A 21592-nucleotide genomic window follows, 5' to 3' on the forward strand; every position below is an offset into this window, starting at 1 on the left:
TTCATATTATAATTTATATTTAATTGTGTTGTGGTTTGCAGTGTTTTGTGTTTCACTTTAAATTTGTTTAAAACGAAAAAGCAGAAAAATAGTTTAAATAGTTTTAAATAGTTAAAAGTTGAAATGTGAATAGCTGGTTTTTGTATTATATGATTTATTTATTACATTTTATGTGGAGTGAATAAATAAAAGTATATTTACGATGGCCCCTACAGACGAAGCACGTACAAACTTCAAAACACGTAAAAACTCCAAAACACGTAAAAACTCCAAAACACGTACAAAACACAACAGAAGTGCTCCAGGATGCTGGGCGCAGTGTTGAGCTTTTGTTACCTAGTGGCTACACAAGCCAGCAAGTACCAACGACCTGATTTGGTGTGTGGTAGTAACAGGTAAATTAACTTTTTTTTAAATTATTTGAGTGCTTGTGTATAAATACACAAACAATACACACATGCTTTCAATTGTGTAATTTAAGTGATCTAGATAGCTCTGTTTGGAAGTTCAGTTAACTCTAGGAATGTGCTTTGGAGTTTGTACGTGTTTTGTCTCTAGGGGCCACCGAATAAAATGCCCGTGGTTGTCCTCTTTTACCTGTGCCAACATATCCTGTAATACAAAAAAACAAAAATCAAACAGAGAGAAGAATTGGCTCCAAGGTATGGTTTTCATCATGTCATGCACCAGTGAGATGTTCATTGTTTGTAATGACAGCAATATAAGATTATACAGTGTTGTATACCTCGGGGCAGTGTTTGTACTGATCTCGCCATTGAAGGCAGATCTCAGTTGTGTACATGTTAAAGTACTGTTCTCTGTACTTTTCCGAGAAGCTGCTCCATGTGCAGATGCCTGTGTAAAGCACAAGCAAAAAACAAAAACACAAACATTTACATTCTACCAGTGAAAAACATGTGACAACAGCAAAAAAAAATGTACATATAATTTCATAATTTACTGAAGCCCTTACTGTGAAGCCCCCTGAAGTGTGCCCGTCTTCTGAAATATTCAGTAGACACAAGGTCTCTGAACATGGAGCACGCCAGAGCCAGTTTGAAGGCTGTGTCCCCTTCGTGTAGAACAACCTCTTCCAATATGTCGATGAGGACACATGCTGGTAACTGTAAAATATGGGTCAGGCAACAATAATGAAAATACAAAATCTGTCCACCAAGTTTCAGAAATATGAGGACTGAACATACATTACATTTAGGGCTGGGTATCGTCACTGATTTCTAGAATCGATTCGATTCGATTTGAATCTGGGAAATTTTGCCTCAGACAGTCAGAAATATTATAATTCAGATCAGTACATTTACATCTTTTTGTATCTATAAAAAGGAAGCTGACACTCGCAAGACTTTATCAAAGGTGTGAGCGTCACAGCAGATGCCTTTGTGTCAAAGCAGCTGAAGATAAACACAGAAAAACATGAAGGTGGTTTTCCTGTTCTGGATTTTATAAAAATATTCTGCAGCACATCAAAAACAAAAGAAAATCATTAATCAACTTATGAAACATCAGAGTCAGCGAGCTGTCGGCTTTCAGCCCCGACCGTGTCCGTGCCGTCGGGTGAGAAAGGCGACGTGTCACTGATTCTGATCTGCGGGTCCGCGCTCTGTGTTTACGTCTTTGTGCAGAAGCCGTGTACCTGCTCTCATTTACGGTTTTAAATGTTTGGTGGTTGTCAAAATTTTGTGACGTTTCACCTGAGATTCTGGAATTTTGGGCAAAATACATTTATATAAAAAAATCGATTCAGGATTTTAATGAATCGATATCACTACTGAAAAATGCCTCTTTCTGCCCTGATGGTGCTGCCTGTGATTATAATTACTAATTCAGTTACATCAACAATTTAAATAAAAGGGAAAATAAAGAGATTACCTCCAGTATAGGGCACCTGTCAGCCTCAGCCTTTAATGGAAAACATGATTATCACATTACATGGAAATGAAGATTACCACCATGTATGTAAACCTGCATTGTGATGAATAGTCTCAACAGTTCTGTGGTTATATTCTACAAATGGTTTTCTCATTGTTGTCCTCTCTCACCTGTCTAATTAGACTTGGTGAAGGCTTGGAGGAGGTCGCCTTTGGTACCCTAAAGCAGAGGCGGAGCCAGACATTTGAAACACCCGGGGCTTAGCCCTGAAGGGTAGTATGCATGTGGGATTTTTTTTTTTTTTAGGGGGGGGGGGTAGAAATGACTGAAAGATTAATTGGCTCTGTTTTGAGTTTTGTTTTTTTTTTTTGTTTTTTTTTGCCTGTCCCGTTTGGCTCTTTTGCATCAGAATTGTTGTCTAAAGGCAAAGAAAGATGCCCAACGGATTTACTTTACCAAATTGACCATCCCAGCCTTGCCATAATGGTCCATTTGATTCACCTTTTATTGTTTATTTTATTTTCACTTACTGAATACGGGACAGACTTGACTGGAGGAAAGAAGGGGAGAAAGAAAGAGGGAAAGAGAAACAGCTGAGAAGAGGGACGGGGGAGAAGGGCAAAAGACAAAAACCAACAGAATGAGCAGAAAAAGAAAAAAAAGAAGAAAAAAAGAAAAAAAAATGCATATATCAATCACCTGGGTCACCTGCTGAGAAAGAAAAAAGAAAACAAGCAGAAGAGAACAAGAGTTATAGAATAAACAACATCACAATGATATATGGGAATATGACAGTAAATACTAAATGTTAAACATTATTGTGCAGCACATAAGATCAACAGAACACAGTGTGCTTTGAGGTAGGAGCCAAAAAGGGTGTAGTTTGTGGGTGTGATCACCCGTGTGTACACCTGTGAGCATGGATGCGCTTGTTTTTTGTTTTTAAAAGGTTCCTTCATGTAATAATCTGCTAGAGGGTGTGGGGGGGCCACAGCCCCGTCCTCCAGGGCATGAAGCAGGTATGGAGGAGATCAAAACTCCAGACATCCAGAGGCCCCCAGAACACAAGAGACCAAGGAAGACCAACAGAGGGGCAGCCGCGCCACTGTCCCGGAAAGAGCTGAGGAGAGTCCCAGATGAGGGCTCACTCAGCAGCCGCGGAGCAGAAGCCAGGGGGGGTTGCAGTGACGCGCCCGTGAGCTCCACCGGCAGCCAGCCGTGCCTGAGTGACCGAGCCCCAGGCCGAGAGGCCGGGGGCACCCCACCTCCGAAGTGGCCCGAGCGAGCCCCAGGCTCCAGGCCCCGATAAGCGGCCGCCAAGGAGTGAGCCGGTGTGTACCTGGACGCCCATCCCCGGACACAAAGAACCACCAACGCACTGATGTCTGAGGGGGTCCGCCACTGGCAGGGGAAGTGGTGGTAGGGGGAGATAGGCCTCCATACCTTGGAGGCCCTTTTGAGTTTTGTTCAAAGAAGAATGACTTCATATAGGGAAAAATATATGTCACATGTGCAGGACACCTTAAACTAGTTTTTTAATTAAGCAGCGAGGCAGAACAAAGTCGGGGCTGTATCAAGACACGAGGACTAAACCCCAATTCAACCAGACCCAGAACTGATCCGGAATTAAAACAGGACTACAACAGTTCAAAATCAGGACTACTGAGGACTTAACCAAGACAGAACCAGAATCAGAACTAGATGATAGTAGCACTAAAAATCATCATAGACCTGCACAACACTTATTTTTTAATTCTACCAAAGTACAATATTTAGATTGAGAAAAGTTTATATAATTATTTATCCTTGTTGTGCGAACAAGCTGCAAAACTTGATAAATATAGAATTTGAAAAATAACAAACCTAAAAAGAAACACTAGGTACGAGATACATGAGGACCTATGATACGGTGATACTTTTGGCAAACGACCATTTAACTAATTAGTGATGGGTCGTTCGCGAACGAAATGGTTCTTAGAGCCGGCTCTTTGACGTGAACGACGCGAGCCGTCACGTGGGGGTTTTTTTTCTTTCTCTCAGCCTCTCTCTCTCACTTTTTTTCGCTTCACTCTGCACGCGAGCCTTGTGCTTTACGCTGGGCAGAGGGGGGGAGGGGCGGTAGTTACACTCAGTAGCACAGGAACAGAGCCAGAGAGAGAGAAAGAGAGGCAGGGACAACAACATTAGAAAGGTATAGTAATCATCCACAACTGTTTTCAGTTGCAGATGATAAAGGATTGAGAAAGTTTATTCATGCAGGTCCATATGACAGAGAATATGCATGTTCTTTTAGTTTTCATATTATAATTTATATTTAATTGTGTTGTGGTTTGCAGTGTTTTGTGTTCTTTTCACTTTAAATTTGTGAAAGGAAAAAGCTGAAAATTTAAATAGTTAAAACTTGAAAAGTGAATAGTTGATTTTTGTATTATATGATTTATTTATTACATTTTATGTGGAGTGAAAAAGTATATTTACGGTGGCCCCTAGAGACAAAGCACATACAAACTTCAAATCACGTACGAACTCTGAAGCATGTACAAACTCCAAAACACGTAAAAACACGTACAAACTCCAAAACACGTAAAAACTCCAAAACACGTAAAAACACGTACAAACTCCGAAGCACGTAAAAACTCAGAAGCATATAAAAACTCAGAAGCACATAAAAACTCAAAACACGTACAAAAGACAACAGAAGTGCTCCAGGATGCTGGGCGCAGTGTTGAGCCTTTGTTATCTTGTGGCTACACAAGCCAGCAAGTACCAACGACCGGATTTGGTGTGTCGTAGTAACAGGTAAATGAACTTTTTTTTAAATTATTTGAATATATATATGAGTGCCTGTGTATAAATACACAAACAATACACACATGCTTTCAATTGTGTAATTTAAGTGATCTAGTAGCTCGGCTTTGGAAGTTCAGTTCATGCTAGAAATGTGTTTTGGAGTTTGTACGTGTTTTGTCTCTAGGGGCCACCGCATATATTTATATATAAACATATATAAATTAAACCACTTGTTTTTATGTTAGTAATTCCTTTTGTGCATAATTTTATATTATTGTTAATAATAAATTAATTAAAGCAACAAAACAACCTGAAGAGCCGGTTCGGAGCCGAAAGAGCCGGCTCTTTTTAGTGAGCCGAACCGAAAGAGCCGGATCTCTAAAAAGAGCCGGAAATCCCATCACTAACTAACATGTGTGTCTCACCTGCTCTTGTTCATCTCTGTTCTGTCCTCATTCTCCATCCCTCTGTTCCTCTCTCTCTTTGTGCTGACAATCATCAAATATACAGATATTTACAAACTCTTCAGATAAAAACACAAACACTTTTTTAATTGTAACATCAAATCAGACTAAATGTTTATTTTTTTTTAGATTGATAAATATAAAAAACATATTTGTTAACTTTCAGAGTAAAGAGAGAAACTATCTGTATTTCTTAATTGTAAATGGCACCAAATTGTATTCAAACTGAGCCATACTTATGGAGCTCCACAATTCTTCTCCTGGTGTTTTGGTTGACATCTCTTGATGTTCCCATGTCACAGAAACAGGCTCTGTGTTTTGCCTTATATGCATCCACAGCTGTGCCACCAGTTTACTCACATGGACTCTACTAACCTATCAGAAGCTTCTTCAGCTCAGAATGGAATCGTCTGGAGTTTCTTATTAATTAACAATAAACTTAGTGTATATGTACTCCTAAATTTGATGAAAGTGATAAAAAACAGAAAGCTCTGTCTCTCTTTATTCTGACATTTAACTAATTCAAAATATATTTCAATATTTATCTAAAACAAAAGTTTACTCTAAATTGATGTTGTACAGTAAAAATGTTTTATGTTTTCTCCCTAAAGTGTAAATATCTGGTTACAAATGTGAATATCCTGCTGTGTACTGAAATCCCTCTTGGGCTACGTCCACACGTACACGGGTATTTTTGAAAACGGAGATTTTCCGTTTTCGTTTTAAAAAATAATCCCGTCCACACATAAAGGCAGAAATGAAGGAAAACGCTGCTATGAACATGCCAAAGCAGCAGGTGGCGCTATATTCCTAACCGTGTAGAAATGTTGGCCAATCAGAAGTCTAGAAGCCTCGGCGGGAAAAAGTAAACAAAGCTGGGGCATAGAAGCAGAACCGAGTCGTATGTGTGGAGGGACAGTAACTGTGTGTGTATATGTAAGCATTTAAACACTGCAGATGTAACGGGTGTATTAAAAAATCATTTATATTTCACCAAAGATCCATCCTGCAGTGTTATCTTGCTTTGTCAGTATTGGTTATGTATTTATTTAAATATGTTTATTTTCTGTATTTATATTTTGGGAGCTTTTATTTTGTTTGTGTGACCTTTGACTTCCCACGAAGTCACTTCCTGTAGCTGCGCGCTATTTTCCTCAGTCGCCTAGAGGCCCCGCTGAGGAGAGGTGTTCATGCAGAAGTCCAGTAAAGTGAAGTTGCTGTACTGTTTTGTTTTTATTTTAAACAGTTCTGGGAGAATAAATCCACCCAGCTGGCAAAGTGAGAGCTGACTCCTCTGGTCATTTGCACAACACAACGCAGAGAACTAACGGCAATAAGAGTTTAAGGCCAGACCGGCTACACAGAGAGTACAATTAACAGTAACAGTATTGTAGGAATTCATTTCACCGAAACAATAACGTGGCGCACAGTGTGACGTCAAAAAAGGCGCACATCTTTGACGCTGCGTTTTCTCCGTTTTTCTGTCCACACGTAAATGCAAAAACGGAGTTTTAGAAAATATCCACCCTGCCCGGAGTTTTTAAAAATCTCCGTTTTCAGTGACCAAAAACGCCGTTTACGTGTGGACGAAAGGTGCAAACGCGTAGAAAAATCTGTGTTTTCAAAAATACCCGGGTACGTGTGGACATAGCCTTGTTTTGCATAGAAATATACTGAACAACATACAAAGCATAATATATAAAATAACATTTACCTGAGTTTTTTCTTTGAAAGAAGCCTCTAATGTCCATTCTTATATTTCAGTACATAACTGAAACCGAATTAGTCGGGGAGGGTAAGAACTGAAAATATGAAATAAACACACGTAAGCTAAGACTATAAAAAAAATAGCATTTGTTCGGCTTTTCATTTCGCCATTTGTTGATTCACTTGAAGAGCGAGTAACGTAACATGGGTCAAGTGATCAGTTTGATATCTTTCGTGATACACCGTCATATTTACATTATTTGTACAGTACGAATGATTTGCTTTGGTACCTGCTCAAACTTAAGCTCTCCTTAGTATGGCTGGCTCCGTTTCTCCAACAGCGCACTCACAGGCAGCAGCTGCCCCGCTTAGTCGCTTAGTGCCTGAGCTTGGATCATACCAATATCAGGGGGGATTCACGCACAGTCGTAAATTCCCACAGTGTGCACTATGTGCTTCGAATATTGTGTGTACTTTTTGTTTTATACAGTTGTCAGCCAGACATCTAACTATGAAAAAATTACACTCCAAAAGACCCCGGGCTTCTGACAAAACAACCCGGGCTTAAGCCCAGTAAACCACCCCCACGCTCCGCCCCTGCTGCTGTCTGTACTTTCTGTGCTAGAATCTAAATCACTGGATTCAGAGGAAGATCCTACCAGCTGTATCTGGGTCATCCCAGGCTTTTCTTTGACATCCAGACTACAAGACTTGTCATCTTCTTCTTGCCATGCCAACCTGCGAAATGCAGGCAGATTCTTTTTGCGTGCAGCTGCTCTTCTCTGTCGGTTTCTTTGGATTTTAGCTGCATTCACACAGTTGTTAAAAGTGGAAGCCCGTCTAGATCTCCCACCGCTCTGTTGGCTGTTCCTTTTGATTTCACTGGTGGTAACAAAGCTGTCGATTTCATTTTCTAGACTGAGGAGTGGGCACACTTCCATGCTCGTGCAGGATGACTTGGTGTAGCAATCTACTGCAGGGTCCTCAGGAAGATGTTTCATTGTAATGAAACGATGTCCCAGACCCTCAACAGGTGTGATTCTTTTTACAGGATCCACACACAGCATCCATTTGAGCAGGCTTAAAAATGCCGCTGTGTCTTTCACTTTGGATTCTGTGTTTGGCTGTGGGTGGTGTTTGGCTAAATCATCTATGCATGCATATTTGTCTGTGATTGTTGTACTTTGTTTGATCACAGTGCCTGTAGATGCTGAATACTGAGCTGGTGTCTTCAGTACCCATGTGCGTTCTATTATCCCTTTCCTCATCCAGAAATATTTCGTACTGTACTTCCCTTCCTGTAACATGCGTTTACTAGGCTGACCAAGCATGTGAACAAAACCTTGCATCATTTGATATTCACACCTGTTGAAAAACAGGTGGTGGCCCAAGTATAGAAAAGCTGCGACACAACCGAGAGTCCACATGTCTGCCGATTCAGTCACCGGTATGCCCAACATGACCTCAGGGGCCCTGTAACTAAGGGCCTGAATAATAGTGCCAGGTGGAATTTTTGCAGGACTTGTGGCAAAACCAAAATCAATAAGTTTAACTTTATATGGCTGTTGAGACTGATTTACAAGCATGATATTATCAGGTTTGATGTCTGCATGCATCATACCTCTGCTCTTCAGAGCGGTAAGAGCCACAAACATCTGCTTTAAAATGACCCGAATATCACAGAGAGCCAGTGGACCGCGAGACCTTTTAGTCACGAAATCATGCAGACTAATGTCTAGCATTTCCATTGAAATGAAGGTGCGATGTTTGTACTCGAAAACTTCGTAGTACTTTACCAAATTGCACCGATCCCTATCCAGAACACTCAGTTCTTTTACAGCAGCGGCCTCTTTCCAAGCAAACTTGTTGTATTCCCTTTTAGCTGCCTTGACTGCTACCCTTTCAAAAGTGTCTAATTTTACACATTCCACCACTCTCCCAAAGCTTCCTTGTCCGAGGAGCTTATATACCATGTATTTACATGTTTTACTTTGAATGAGGGCGTTCGTTTGTAAACCCTCATCACTGTCATAAGACGACGAAGACGAATCCGAAACCATTTTTTCACAAATATATCTAAAGTTTTACACCTGGGCAAAACAATGTGACCGCAGTATGAAGCTGGCAGGTTCTGTCAGTAGGCGGGTGTAGCAGGCTATTTATACCTTTTGGATCAAAGGCAGCGTTCGCTCACTGTGATGTCACCGAGTGACGCAACAGAGCGTAATGCTTTGATCCGGAGCAGCGGTTAAGAGCTTAAGAATGCAAAGGTCTCTGGTTAGGAAGATAAACTGCTTGACTGGCAGTCCACATCTGGAGTGGACAGCCTGTCGCAATGGGATCAGACACGCTGTCATTTCTGGAAAAGTCCATCCCGGAGGTGTCCGACGCGGACAGCTGTACCTTTTAATAAGAATCCCCCCCTGGCTCTACATGGCGGTGTACGTTTGAAAGTGCGGACGACGGTAGGAAATTCTTGATACCTTTAGGTGCACCTTGTAAACTCAGCAATGTGTACTCCAAACGCCACCATGGTTATTTCAAAGTTGTTGATTTATAGCTTTTTTTTTTTACCCTTTTTCTGTGTGAAATTTCCCTTTGTTGATATTTTTGAAATTCCTACTTTTAAATAATGTTAAACAATCCCGATACAACAGCGACATGTCCTCAGCTGCTGTGATCTTTTTAAAGTTTTACATTTGCAGGACTTTGAAGTTATCTGTCACGGTTGCGCTGGCAGACCGTGGCGATGTGGGGGAAATAGGGCCCAAAACGCGGGACTGTGTGCGATGAATGCAGTTGCGTTTATTTACAGTGATGTAAATATTACGCAATAAATCTCCGTGCGCGCCCCTGACTCCCGTGCCGTGTCTTCTTCCGTACTCCTGCCGGGAAATAACAGAGGCAGCCGTTGGTACAATTAACTTCACTGTAGCAAGCTGGACAACTGAAGGGCAGTCTCACGATCCGGGATCGAGGAGCTCTCAGGCTGTGTCCCAATCCAGCGACCGCATGCTTCGGAGTACGAGCTCGGTACTTATAGTACGGTGAGTACTACAAGCAGAGGCGGAGCCAGACATTTCAACCACCCGGGGCTTAGCCCTGAAGGGTAGTATGCATGTGGAAATTTTTTTTTTTGGGGGGGGGGGGGGTTAGAAATGACTGAAAGATTAATTGGCTCTGTTTTGAGTTTTGTTCAAAAAAGAATGACTTCATATAGGGAAAAATATATATCACACATGCAGGACACCTTAAACTAGTTTTTTAATTGAGCAGCGAGGCAGAACAAAGTCGGGGCTGTATCAAGACACGAGGACTAAACCCCAATTCAACCAGACCCAGAACTGATCCGGAATTAAAACAGGACTACAACAGTTCAAAATCAGGACTACTGAGGACTTAACCAAGACAGAACCAGAATCAGAACTAGATGATAGTAGCACTGAAAATCATCATAGACCTGCACAACACTTATTTTTTAATTCTACCAAAGTACAATATTTAGATTGAGAAAAGTTTATATAATTATTTAGCCTTGTTGTGCGAACAAGCTGCAAAACTTAATAAATATAGAATTTGAAAAATAACAAACCTAAAAAGAAACACTAGGTACGAGATACATGAGGACCTATGATACGGTGATACTTTTGGCAAACGACCATTTGACTAACATGTGTGTCTCACCTGCTCTTGTTCATCTCTGTTCTGTCCTCATTCTCCATCCCTCTGTTCCTCTCTCTCTTTGTGCTGACAATCATCAAATATACAGATATTTACAAACTCTTCAGATAAAAACACAAACACTTTTTTAACATCAAATCAGACTAAATGTTTATTTTTTTAGATTGATAAATATAAAAAACATATTTGTTAACTTTCAGAGTAAAGAGAGAAACTATCTGTATTTCTTAATTGTAAATGGCACCAAATTGTATTCAAACTGAGCCACACTTATGGAGCTCCACAATTCTTCTCCTGGTGTTTTGGTTGACATCTCTTGATGTTCCCATGTCACAGAAACAGGCTCTGTGTTTTGCCTTATATGCATCCACAGCTGTGCCACCAGTTTACTCACATGGACTCTACTAACCTATCAGAAGCTTCTTCAGCTCAGAATGGAATCGTCTGGAGTTTCTTATTAATTAACAATAAACTTAGTGTATATGTACTCCTAAATTTGATGAAAGTGATAAAAAACAGAAAGCTCTGTCTCTCTTTATTCTGACATTTAACTAATTCAAAATATATTTCAATATTTATCTAAAACAAAAGTTTACTCTAAATTGATGTTGTACAGTAAAAATGTTTTATGTTTTCTCCCTAAAGTGTAAATATCTGGTTACAAATGTGAATATCCTGCTCTGTACTGAAATCCCTCTTGGGCTACGTACACGGGTATTTTTGAAAACGGAGATTTTCCGTTTTCTTTTTAAAAAATAATCCCGTCCACACATAAAGGCAGAAATGAAGGAAAACGCTGCTATGAACATGCCAAAGCAGCAGGTGGTGCTATATTCCTAACCGTGTAGAAATGTTGGCCAATCAGAAGTCTAGAAGCCTCGGCGGGAAAAAGTAAACAAAGCTGGGGCATAGAAGCAGAACCGAGTCGTATGTGTGGAGGGACAGTAACTGTGTGTATATGTAAGCATTTAAACACTGCAGATGTAACGGGTGTATTAAAAAATCATTTATATTTCACCAAAGATCCATCCTGCAGTGTTATCTTGCTTTGTCAGTATTGGTTATGTATTTATTTAAATATGTTTATTTTCTGTATTTATATTTTGGGAGCTTTTATTTTGTTTGTGTGACCTTTGACTTCCCACGAAGTCACTTCCTGTAGCTGCGCGCTATTTTCCTCAGTCGCCTAGAGGCCCCGCTGAGGAGAGGTGTTCATGCAGAAGTCCAGTAAAGTGAAGTTGCTGTACTGTTTTGTTTTTATTTTAAACAGTTCTGGGAGAATAAATCCACCCAGCTGGCAAAGTGAGAGCTGACTCCTCTGGTCATTTGCACAACACAACGCAGAGAACTAACGGCAATAAGAGTTTAAGGCCAGACCGGCTACACAGAGAGTACAATTAACAGTAACAGTATTGTAGGAATTCATTTCACCGAAACAATAACGTGGCGCACAGTGTGACGTCAAAAAAGGCGCACATCTTTGACGCTGCGTTTTCTCCGTTTTTCTGTCCACACGTAAATGCAAAAACGGAGTTTTAGAAAATATCCACCCTGCCCGGAGTTTTTAAAAATCTCCGTTTTCAGTGACCAAAAACGCCGTTTACGTGTGGACGAAAGGTGCAAACGCGTAGAAAAATCTGTGTTTTCAAAAATACCCGGGTACGTGTGGACATAGCCTTGTTTTGCATAGAAATATACTGAACAACATACAAAGCATAATATATAAAATAACATTTACCTGAGTTTTTTCTTTGAAAGAAGCCTCTAATGTCCATTCTTATATTTCAGTACATAACTGAAACCGAATTAGTCGGGGAGGGTAAGAACTGAAAATATGAAATAAACACACGTAAGCTAAGACTATAAAAAAAATAGCATTTGTTCGGCTTTTCATTTCGCCATTTGTTGATTCACTTGAAGAGCGAGTAACGTAACATGGGTCAAGTGATCAGTTTGATATCTTTCGTGATACACCGTCATATTTACATTATTTGTACAGTACGAATGATTTGCTTTGGTACCTGCTCAAACTTAAGCTCTCCTTAGTATGGCTGGCTCCGTTTCTCCAACAGCGCACTCACAGGCAGCAGCTGCCCCGCTTAGTCGCTTAGTGCCTGAGCTTGGATCATACCAATATCAGGGGGGATTCACGCACAGTCGTAAATTCCCACAGTGTGCACTATGTGCTTCGAATATTGTGTGTACTTTTTGTTTTATACAGTTGTCAGCCAGACATCTAACTATGAAAAAATTACACTCCAAAAGACCCCGGGCTTCTGACAAAACAACCCGGGCTTAAGCCCAGTAAACCACCCCCACGCTCCGCCCCTGCTGCTGTCTGTACTTTCTGTGCTAGAATCTAAATCACTGGATTCAGAGGAAGATCCTACCAGCTGTATCTGGGTCATCCCAGGCTTTTCTTTGACATCCAGACTACAAGACTTGTCATCTTCTTCTTGCCATGCCAACCTGCGAAATGCAGGCAGATTCTTTTTGCGTGCAGCTGCTCTTCTCTGTCGGTTTCTTTGGATTTTAGCTGCATTCACACAGTTGTTAAAAGTGGAAGCCCGTCTAGATCTCCCACCGCTCTGTTGGCTGTTCCTTTTGATTTCACTGGTGGTAACAAAGCTGTCGATTTCATTTTCTAGACTGAGGAGTGGGCACACTTCCATGCTCGTGCAGGATGACTTGGTGTAGCAATCTACTGCAGGGTCCTCAGGAAGATGTTTCATTGTAATGAAACGATGTCCCAGACCCTCAACAGGTGTGATTCTTTTTACAGGATCCACACACAGCATCCATTTGAGCAGGCTTAAAAATGCCGCTGTGTCTTTCACTTTGGATTCTGTGTTTGGCTGTGGGTGGTGTTTGGCTAAATCATCTATGCATGCATATTTGTCTGTGATTGTTGTACTTTGTTTGATCACAGTGCCTGTAGATGCTGAATACTGAGCTGGTGTCTTCAGTACCCATGTGCGTTCTATTATCCCTTTCCTCATCCAGAAATATTTCGTACTGTACTTCCCTTCCTGTAACATGCGTTTACTAGGCTGACCAAGCATGTGAACAAAACCTTGCATCATTTGATATTCACACCTGTTGAAAAACAGGTGGTGGCCCAAGTATAGAAAAGCTGCGACACAACCGAGAGTCCACATGTCTGCCGATTCAGTCACCGGTATGCCCAACATGACCTCAGGGGCCCTGTAACTAAGGGCCTGAATAATAGTGCCAGGTGGAATTTTTGCAGGACTTGTGGCAAAACCAAAATCAATAAGTTTAACTTTATATGGCTGTTGAGACTGATTTACAAGCATGATATTATCAGGTTTGATGTCTGCATGCATCATACCTCTGCTCTTCAGAGCGGTAAGAGCCACAAACATCTGCTTTAAAATGACCCGAATATCACAGAGAGCCAGTGGACCGCGAGACCTTTTAGTCACGAAATCATGCAGACTAATGTCTAGCATTTCCATTGAAATGAAGGTGCGATGTTTGTACTTGAAAACTTCGTAGTACTTTACCAAATTGCACCGATCCCTATCCAGAACACTCAGTTCTTTTACAGCAGCGGCCTCTTTCCAAGCAAACTTGTTGTATTCCCTTTTAGCTGCCTTGACTGCTACCCTTTCAAAAGTGTCTAATTTTACACATTCCACCACTCTCCCAAAGCTTCCTTGTCCGAGGAGCTTATATACCATGTATTTACATGTTTTACTTTGAATGAGGGCGTTCGTTTGTAAACCCTCATCACTGTCATAAGACGACGAAGACGAATCCGAAACCATTTTTTCACAAATATATCTAAAGTTTTACACCTGGGCAAAACAATGTGACCGCAGTATGAAGCTGGCAGGTTCTGTCAGTAGGCGGGTGTAGCAGGCTATTTATACCTTTTGGATCAAAGGCAGCGTTCGCTCACTGTGATGTCACCGAGTGACGCAACAGAGCGTAATGCTTTGATCCGGAGCAGCGGTTAAGAGCTTAAGAATGCAAAGGTCTCTGGTTAGGAAGATAAACTGCTTGACTGGCAGTCCACATCTGGAGTGGACAGCCTGTCGCAATGGGATCAGACACGCTGTCATTTCTGGAAAAGTCCATCCCGGAGGTGTCCGACGCGGACAGCTGTACCTTTTAATAAGAATCCCCCCCTGGCTCTACATGGCGGTGTACGTTTGAAAGTGCGGACGACGGTAGGAAATTCTTGATACCTTTAGGTGCACCTTGTAAACTCAGCAATGTGTACTCCAAACGCCACCATGGTTATTTCAAAGTTGTTGATTTATAGCTTTTTTTTTTTACCCTTTTTCTGTGTGAAATTTCCCTTTGTTGATATTTTTGAAATTCCTACTTTTAAATAATGTTAAACAATCCCGATACAACAGCGACATGTCCTCAGCTGCTGTGATCTTTTTAAAGTTTTACATTTGCAGGACTTTGAAGTTATCTGTCACGGTTGCGCTGGCAGACCGTGGCGATGTGGGGGAAATAGGGCCCAAAACGCGGGACTGTGTGCGATGAATGCAGTTGCGTTTATTTACAGTGATGTAAATATTACGCAATAAATCTCCGTGCGCGCCCCTGACTCCCGTGCCGTGTCTTCTTCCGTACTCCTGCCGGGAAATAACAGAGGCAGCCGTTGGTACAATTAACTTCACTGTAGCAAGCTGGACAACTGAAGGGCAGTCTCACGATCCGGGATCGAGGAGCTCTCAGGCTGTGTCCCAATCCAGCGACCGCATGCTTCGGAGTACGAGCTCGGTACTTATAGTACGGTGAGTACTACAAGCAGAGGCGGAGCCAGACATTTCAACCACCCGGGGCTTAGCCCTGAAGGGTAGTATGCATGTGGAAATTTTTTTTTTTGGGGGGGGGGGGGTTAGAAATGACTGAAAGATTAATTGGCTCTGTTTTGAGTTTTGTTCAAAAAAGAATGACTTCATATAGGGAAAAATATATATCACACATGCAGGACACCTTAAACTAGTTTTTTAATTGAGCAGCGAGGCAGAACAAAGTCGGGGCTGCATCAAGACACGAGGACTAAACCCCAATTCAACCAGACCCAGAACTGATCCGGAATTAAAACAGGACTACAACAGTTCAAAATCAGGACTACTGAGGACTTAACCAAGACAGAACCAGAATCAGAACTAGATGATAGTAGCACTGAAAATCATCATAGACCTGCACAACACTTATTTTTTAATTCTACCAAAGTACAATATTTAGATTGAGAAAAGTTTATATAATTATTTAGCCTTGTTGTGCGAACAAGCTGCAAAACTTAATAAATATAGAATTTGAAAAATAACAAACCTAAAAAGAAACACTAGGTACGAGATACATGAGGACCTATGATACGGTGATACTTTTGGCAAACGACCATTTGACTAACATGTGTGTCTCACCTGCTCTTGTTCATCTCTGTTCTGTCCTCATTCTCCATCCCTCTCTGTTCCTCTCTCTCTTTGTGCTGACAATCATCAAATATACAGATATTTACAAACTCTTCAGATAAAAACACAAACACTTTTTTAACATCAAATCAGACTAAATGTTTATTTTTTTAGATTGATAAATATAAAAAACATATTTGTTAACTTTCAGAGTAAAGAGAGAAACTATCTGTATTTCTTAATTGTAAATGGCACCAAATTGTATTCAAACTGAGCCACACTTATGGAGCTCCACAATTCTTCTCCTGGTGTTTTGGTTGACATCTCTTGATGTTCCCATGTCACAGAAACAGGCTCTGTGTTTTGCCTTATATGCATCCACAGCTGTGCCACCAGTTTACTCACATGGACTCTACTAACCTATCAGAAGCTTCTTCAGCTCAGAATGGAATCGTCTGGAGTTTCTTATTAATTAACAATAAACTTAGTGTATATGTACTCCTAAATTTGATGAAAGTGATAAAAAACAGAAAGCTCTGTCTCTCTTTATTCTGACATTTAACTAATTCAAAATATATTTCAATATTTATCTAAAACAAAAGTTTACTCTAAATTGATGTTGTACAGTAAAAATGTTTTATGTTTTCTCCCTAAAGTGTAAATATCTGGTTACAAATGTGAATATCCTGCTCTGTACTGAAATCCCTCTTGGGCTACGTACACGGGTATTTTTGAAAACGGAGATTTTCCGTTTTCTTTTTAAAAAATAATCCCGTCCACACATAAAGGCAGAAATGAAGGAAAACGCTGCTATGAACATGCCAAAGCAGCAGGTGGTGCTATATTCCTAACCGTGTAGAAATGTTGGCCAATCAGAAGTCTAGAAGCCTCGGCGGGAAAAAGTAAACAAAGCTGGGGCATAGAAGCAGAACCGAGTCGTATGTGTGGAGGGACAGTAACTGTGTGTATATGTAAGCATTTAAACACTGCAGATGTAACGGGTGTATTAAAAAATCATTTATATTTCACCAAAGATCCATCCTGCAGTGTTATCTTGCTTTGTCAGTATTGGTTATGTATTTATTTAAATATGTTTATTTTCTGTATTTATATTTTGGGAGCTTTTATTTTGTTTGTGTGACCTTTGACTTCCCACGAAGTCACTTCCTGTAGCTGCGCGCTATTTTCCTCAGTCGCCTAGAGGCCCCGCTGAGGAGAGGTGTTCATGCAGAAGTCCAGTAAAGTGAAGTTGCTGTACTGTTTTGTTTTTATTTTAAACAGTTCTGGGAGAATAAATCCACCCAGCTGGCAAAGTGAGAGCTGACTCCTCTGGTCATTTGCACAACACAACGCAGAGAACTAACGGCAATAAGAGTTTAAGGCCAGACCGGCTACACAGAGAGTACAATTAACAGTAACAGTATTGTAGGAATTCATTTCACTGAAACAATAACGTGGCGCACAGTGTGACGTCAAAAAAGGCGCACATCTTTGACGCTGCGTTTTCTCCGTTTTTCTGTCCACACGTAAATGCAAAAACGGAGTTTTAGAAAATATCCACCCTGCCCGGAGTTTTTAAAAATCTCCGTTTTCAGTGACCAAAAACGCCGTTTACGTGTGGACGAAAGGTGCAAACGCGTAGAAAAATCTGTGTTTTCAAAAATACCCGGGTACGTGTGGACATAGCCTTGTTTTGCATAGAAATATACTGAACAACATACAAAGCATAATATATAAAATAACATTTACCTGAGTTTTTTCTTTGAAAGAAGCCTCTAATGTCCATTCTTATATTTCAGTACATAACTGAAACCGAATTAGTCGGGGAGGGTAAGAACTGAAAATATGAAATAAACACACGTAAGCTAAGACTATAAAAAAAATAGCATTTGTTCGGCTTTTCATTTCGCCATTTGTTGATTCACTTGAAGAGCGAGTAACGTAACATGGGTCAAGTGATCAGTTTGATATCAATCTTTCGTGATACACCGTCATATTTACATTATTTGTACAGTACGAATGATTTGCTTTGGTACCTGCTCAAACTTAAGCTCTCCTTAGTATGGCTGGCTCCGTTTCTCCAACAGCGCACTCACAGGCAGCAGCTGCCCCGCTTAGTCGCTTAGTGCCTGAGCTTGGATCATACCAATATCAGGGGGGATTCACGCACAGTCGTAAATTCCCACAGTGTGCACTATGTGCTTCGAATATTGTGTGTACTTTTTGTTTTATACAGTTGTCAGCCAGACATCTAACTATGAAAAAATTACACTCCAAAAGACCCCGGGCTTCTGACAAAACAACCCGGGCTTAAGCCCAGTAAGCCACCCCCACGCTCCGCCCCTGCCCTAAAGACAGGCTGGAGAGTTCCCAGGAGAAGGGATGCTTCTTCTGTCCAGAAGGCGAATCTCTGTCCAAGCCGTAAAAAAAGCAATGCCAGTCAGAATGGACTCTCGTTGTGTACTGCTGCTCTCTTCTGTGTGTTCAGTCACAGGGTTTATAAGTGACTACATTAAGCCACTTTCACAAACATTTGCTTGACCTGATGTGTTGCCGGAGCCAAAACTGCAATTAATACTAACTTTGAAAACTGTGATTGTGATGGTGCCAGTTTGTCTATAATACTAGCCATACCCCTCAATGCAGAATCTCTCCATCAGCTGAATACACCACCACAGGCAAATTGCTGGCATGTCCTCTGTGAACGATAGTGGAGGTGAGGTGCTGATGCAGAGAGCATACTGTAAAGTAAAAGAAACCTTTAACATGTTTAAATGTTATATGGAAGTAATGGCAGGAAAAGAAAAATTCTCACCATCAGCATAAAGATGCCGCAGCAATTTCCATTGAACTGCTGAGGAAAGAACTGTAAAAAGAAAAATGTGTCCTTAAATGAAGAGAGCTGACATGCACCTGCTAGTTTTTTAATCACATTATTTTGTACCTGATGAGCTTTCAAACTTTCGCATTAAAAACATACCTCAAGGTCTCTTCCTGTTTTCTCCATCCAGGATCCAGAGTCAATAGAGGCTGCTACTCTCCTGGCATTGTAGAGAATACACATAACACTCAAATCAAATGTTTGCCATTAATACAAAAATTCATGAAGTAGGGATGCAACAATACGTTTTTCAAACCGTCAGATCCTTGGATCTGAGTTTTTGCCGATACCAAGTACCAGTGCTGATACTTCTACCACACAGAAAATGTAGTGAATCGGAAGGCAGGTTTTTTGTGTGTTTTTTACAAATAATAACGGTGAATAAGATTTTTTTTATGTATATTAATAGAAATGACCCAAAAATTCTAAATTTGGATGAAAAATAAACATTTTCTGTGAAACTTTTACCGATTTTCACATTTCAAGTATCTGTTCATGGTATTGGTTAACAAAAGATATGGATACGATTTCATTTGAACCGTATGGGCCTGGATACCAGTATCGGTGCATCCCTATCATGAAGTAGCCTAAGAACGAGGTTCCCTCCTGAACTTTTAAGCCTGAAACCGAGGCTGCTTTTAGACGACCTAGCCAAAGAACACACTTGGCCATTGAACAAGGCCAGAACAATTTTTCATTTCTTTAGTGTCAACCTAAATATGGCTCGGTAGGGATCATCTCCAAAACCATCAGGGCGAAGTGAGTCCAGAAAGAGTATCTGTCTCTCAGCTACCAATATAGCCTGAAATAGACATGTTAGCATCATCCATGAGAAGACGACATGTCAGCCTCCATTATGTTCTATCAGATGAAAAAACACAGCGCGAGAAAGAGAAAGGGCACTCACACAGAGCAGATAATGGTCAGCTTCACCTGCCTGCCTGCTCCAAGCTGGAAAAAGCAGGATGTCCTTGGACCTAAAGTTTTCCTACAGGTATTGGTACAAATTAGTAAAAATGCACACACAGGAGAAAAATGAACAAAAAACATACCGGCAAGCAACGCAGCAGGTTGACTTGTGGATCCTTCCAGGTGGCCCTGACGTAGAGGTCAGCAATGTGAACATCTTTTCCCTAAAGGAAACACACACACACAAAAACCCAAAATCAATACACAACAACCATTCATGGCTATAACCAAAGAAAAAAGTTACCAGTACAACAGATTACATGTCTTTGTGCAGCTTCGCCCACAATCTTCAGACAAGCATTCCCAATCTGAAAGAAACAGCAAACAGAATACGGTTTCAGTTACTATTTTCTTTGCAGTGCATTAGCTAAAGTAACAAGATATACTTACAGTAGATTCCATGGATTGTTCCAAACCCAGGCTCCAAAAGTCTTCCCGAGTCAGGCAGATATTGTCTTCCTTCACTAGGAGTTCTCCTCGAGGTCGGTTTTGATCCAAAACATATTCGAGCTAAATGAGAAGAGCATTTCATGTGATTTTGCTTCAATATAATATAGAAAATAATAAAGAAAAAGAATGAAAGGGAAAATACTAAATAAGGCTGGAATTACTCTCATGCTTCAGCAATTCTAAAACCATCAACGACTTTGACTTATTAAGGTTTAACGTGACTGCACAGAAATGCGCCTTACCAGACTGGACTGAAGAGGGTCCAAGTCTTTCTGCCACTTTGCTCCTGGACATACTGATGATCAATCTGCCATTCAGGAGTCCCATATGAGTGGTCCAGGAGAAACTTCCTCTCAGTTGGTGGATCTGATGATATGCAAATATTAGGGGTGCAACGATACTCGTATCGATATTGAACCGTTCGATACAGTGCTTTCGGTTCGGTACGCATATGTATGAACAATACAAAATTTTTAATTTATTTTATCAACTTTCCTTCTGACGATGCTGTCTGTGTTGAGCGCTCAGTGGATCTGCGCTCGACAGTGCAGCCTAGGCGGAGTAGTCGAACGCAGATTCACTGGCAGGGCAACAGTGACATGAGCAAACTTGGCCTAAATACATCATATCATATCATATCATATCAAGGCATGAATAACACTTTCACAAGTTTTACCTGGTTCACAAACTCCTTTCCTTGGTCAGTGATGATTTTCTTGACCATGCCAAACGTGTATAACTTCGAGGTCATGATTGCAGAGACCTCAGCTGCAGTCTTGGACTTAAGAGGTTCTGCAATCACCCACTTAGTATACAGATCGTTCATTGTCAGGACATATTGGTTCCCTAGACGTGTTTCCGGGAGTGGTCCAGTTAAATCCATGCCCAGCACCTCCCAAGGTTCTTTTACCTGTAGGTCACAGAACTTATCAAATTAAAATTTAAAGCTACCCTGCAGCACAAAAGCTTATTAGCATGAAAATGAAATTGGTGAACAGGCCTTAAGATGTACCTTGATGGGATGTAATGCTGGTGCCACAGTCTTGATTGGGTCATTCATCTGGCAGCGATGACAGCATCTGACCTGAAAGATGTATCCCAAAAAATATTTCAAGGATACCAAAAAACCAGTTGATGTAAATTGATAACAATTTAAAAAAAAAAACAGACACACACAGAAACTAATGTTGAAATGTAAGTGTGCAAGTAAAGACAAGGTTCTTTATCTTGTTAACTGAAATAAGGCCATACCCATTCACTGATGTCCTGGTTCAATGTTGGCCAGTAATAGCCAGCAACAACTCTGTTTCGGGTACCTCTGACACCATTGTGGTTCCCGGTACCAGGGTTATTGTGCT

General features: G+C 40.8%; 3 protein-coding genes across 8 annotated transcripts in view; 1 reads left to right on the top strand and 2 right to left on the bottom strand.

Moving 5' to 3' along the window:
- Positions 1-21592, top strand: part of enpp2 (ectonucleotide pyrophosphatase/phosphodiesterase 2) — an 88563-nt gene that overhangs the window by 12647 nt on the left and 54324 nt on the right. The gene's annotated exons all lie outside the window — the stretch shown is intronic.
- On the bottom strand, positions 518-20595 carry LOC146658414 (uncharacterized). Its single transcript, XM_085424118.1, has 15 exons — positions 20477-20595; positions 20175-20294; positions 20045-20092; positions 19868-19948; positions 19723-19803; positions 19529-19617; positions 18915-18975; positions 18750-18800; positions 18566-18675; positions 18271-18351; positions 2061-2109; positions 1891-1920; positions 962-1124; positions 748-855; positions 518-615 (listed from the first exon to the last, which is right to left on the bottom strand). Exons 2-15 carry the CDS (start codon positions 20184-20186, stop codon positions 518-520), a joined length of 1062 nt encoding a protein of 353 aa, XP_085280244.1. The 5' UTR covers positions 20187-20294; positions 20477-20595.
- Positions 7525-9817, bottom strand: LOC146658415 (homeodomain-interacting protein kinase 2-like). The gene is made up of 2 exons (XM_085424119.1): positions 7705-9817; positions 7525-7589 (listed from the first exon to the last, which is right to left on the bottom strand). The coding sequence occupies exons 1-2, from the start codon at positions 8909-8911 to the stop codon at positions 7525-7527; spliced, it is 1272 nt and encodes a 423-aa protein (XP_085280245.1). The 5' UTR covers positions 8912-9817.

The sequence above is a fragment of the Rhamphochromis longiceps genome, linkage group LG11, assembly GCF_057381845.1.
Source record: "Rhamphochromis longiceps isolate RC_006_pf linkage group LG11, R_longiceps_female_GT1.1, whole genome shotgun sequence".
Taxonomy (NCBI): domain Eukaryota; kingdom Metazoa; phylum Chordata; class Actinopteri; order Cichliformes; family Cichlidae; genus Rhamphochromis; species Rhamphochromis longiceps.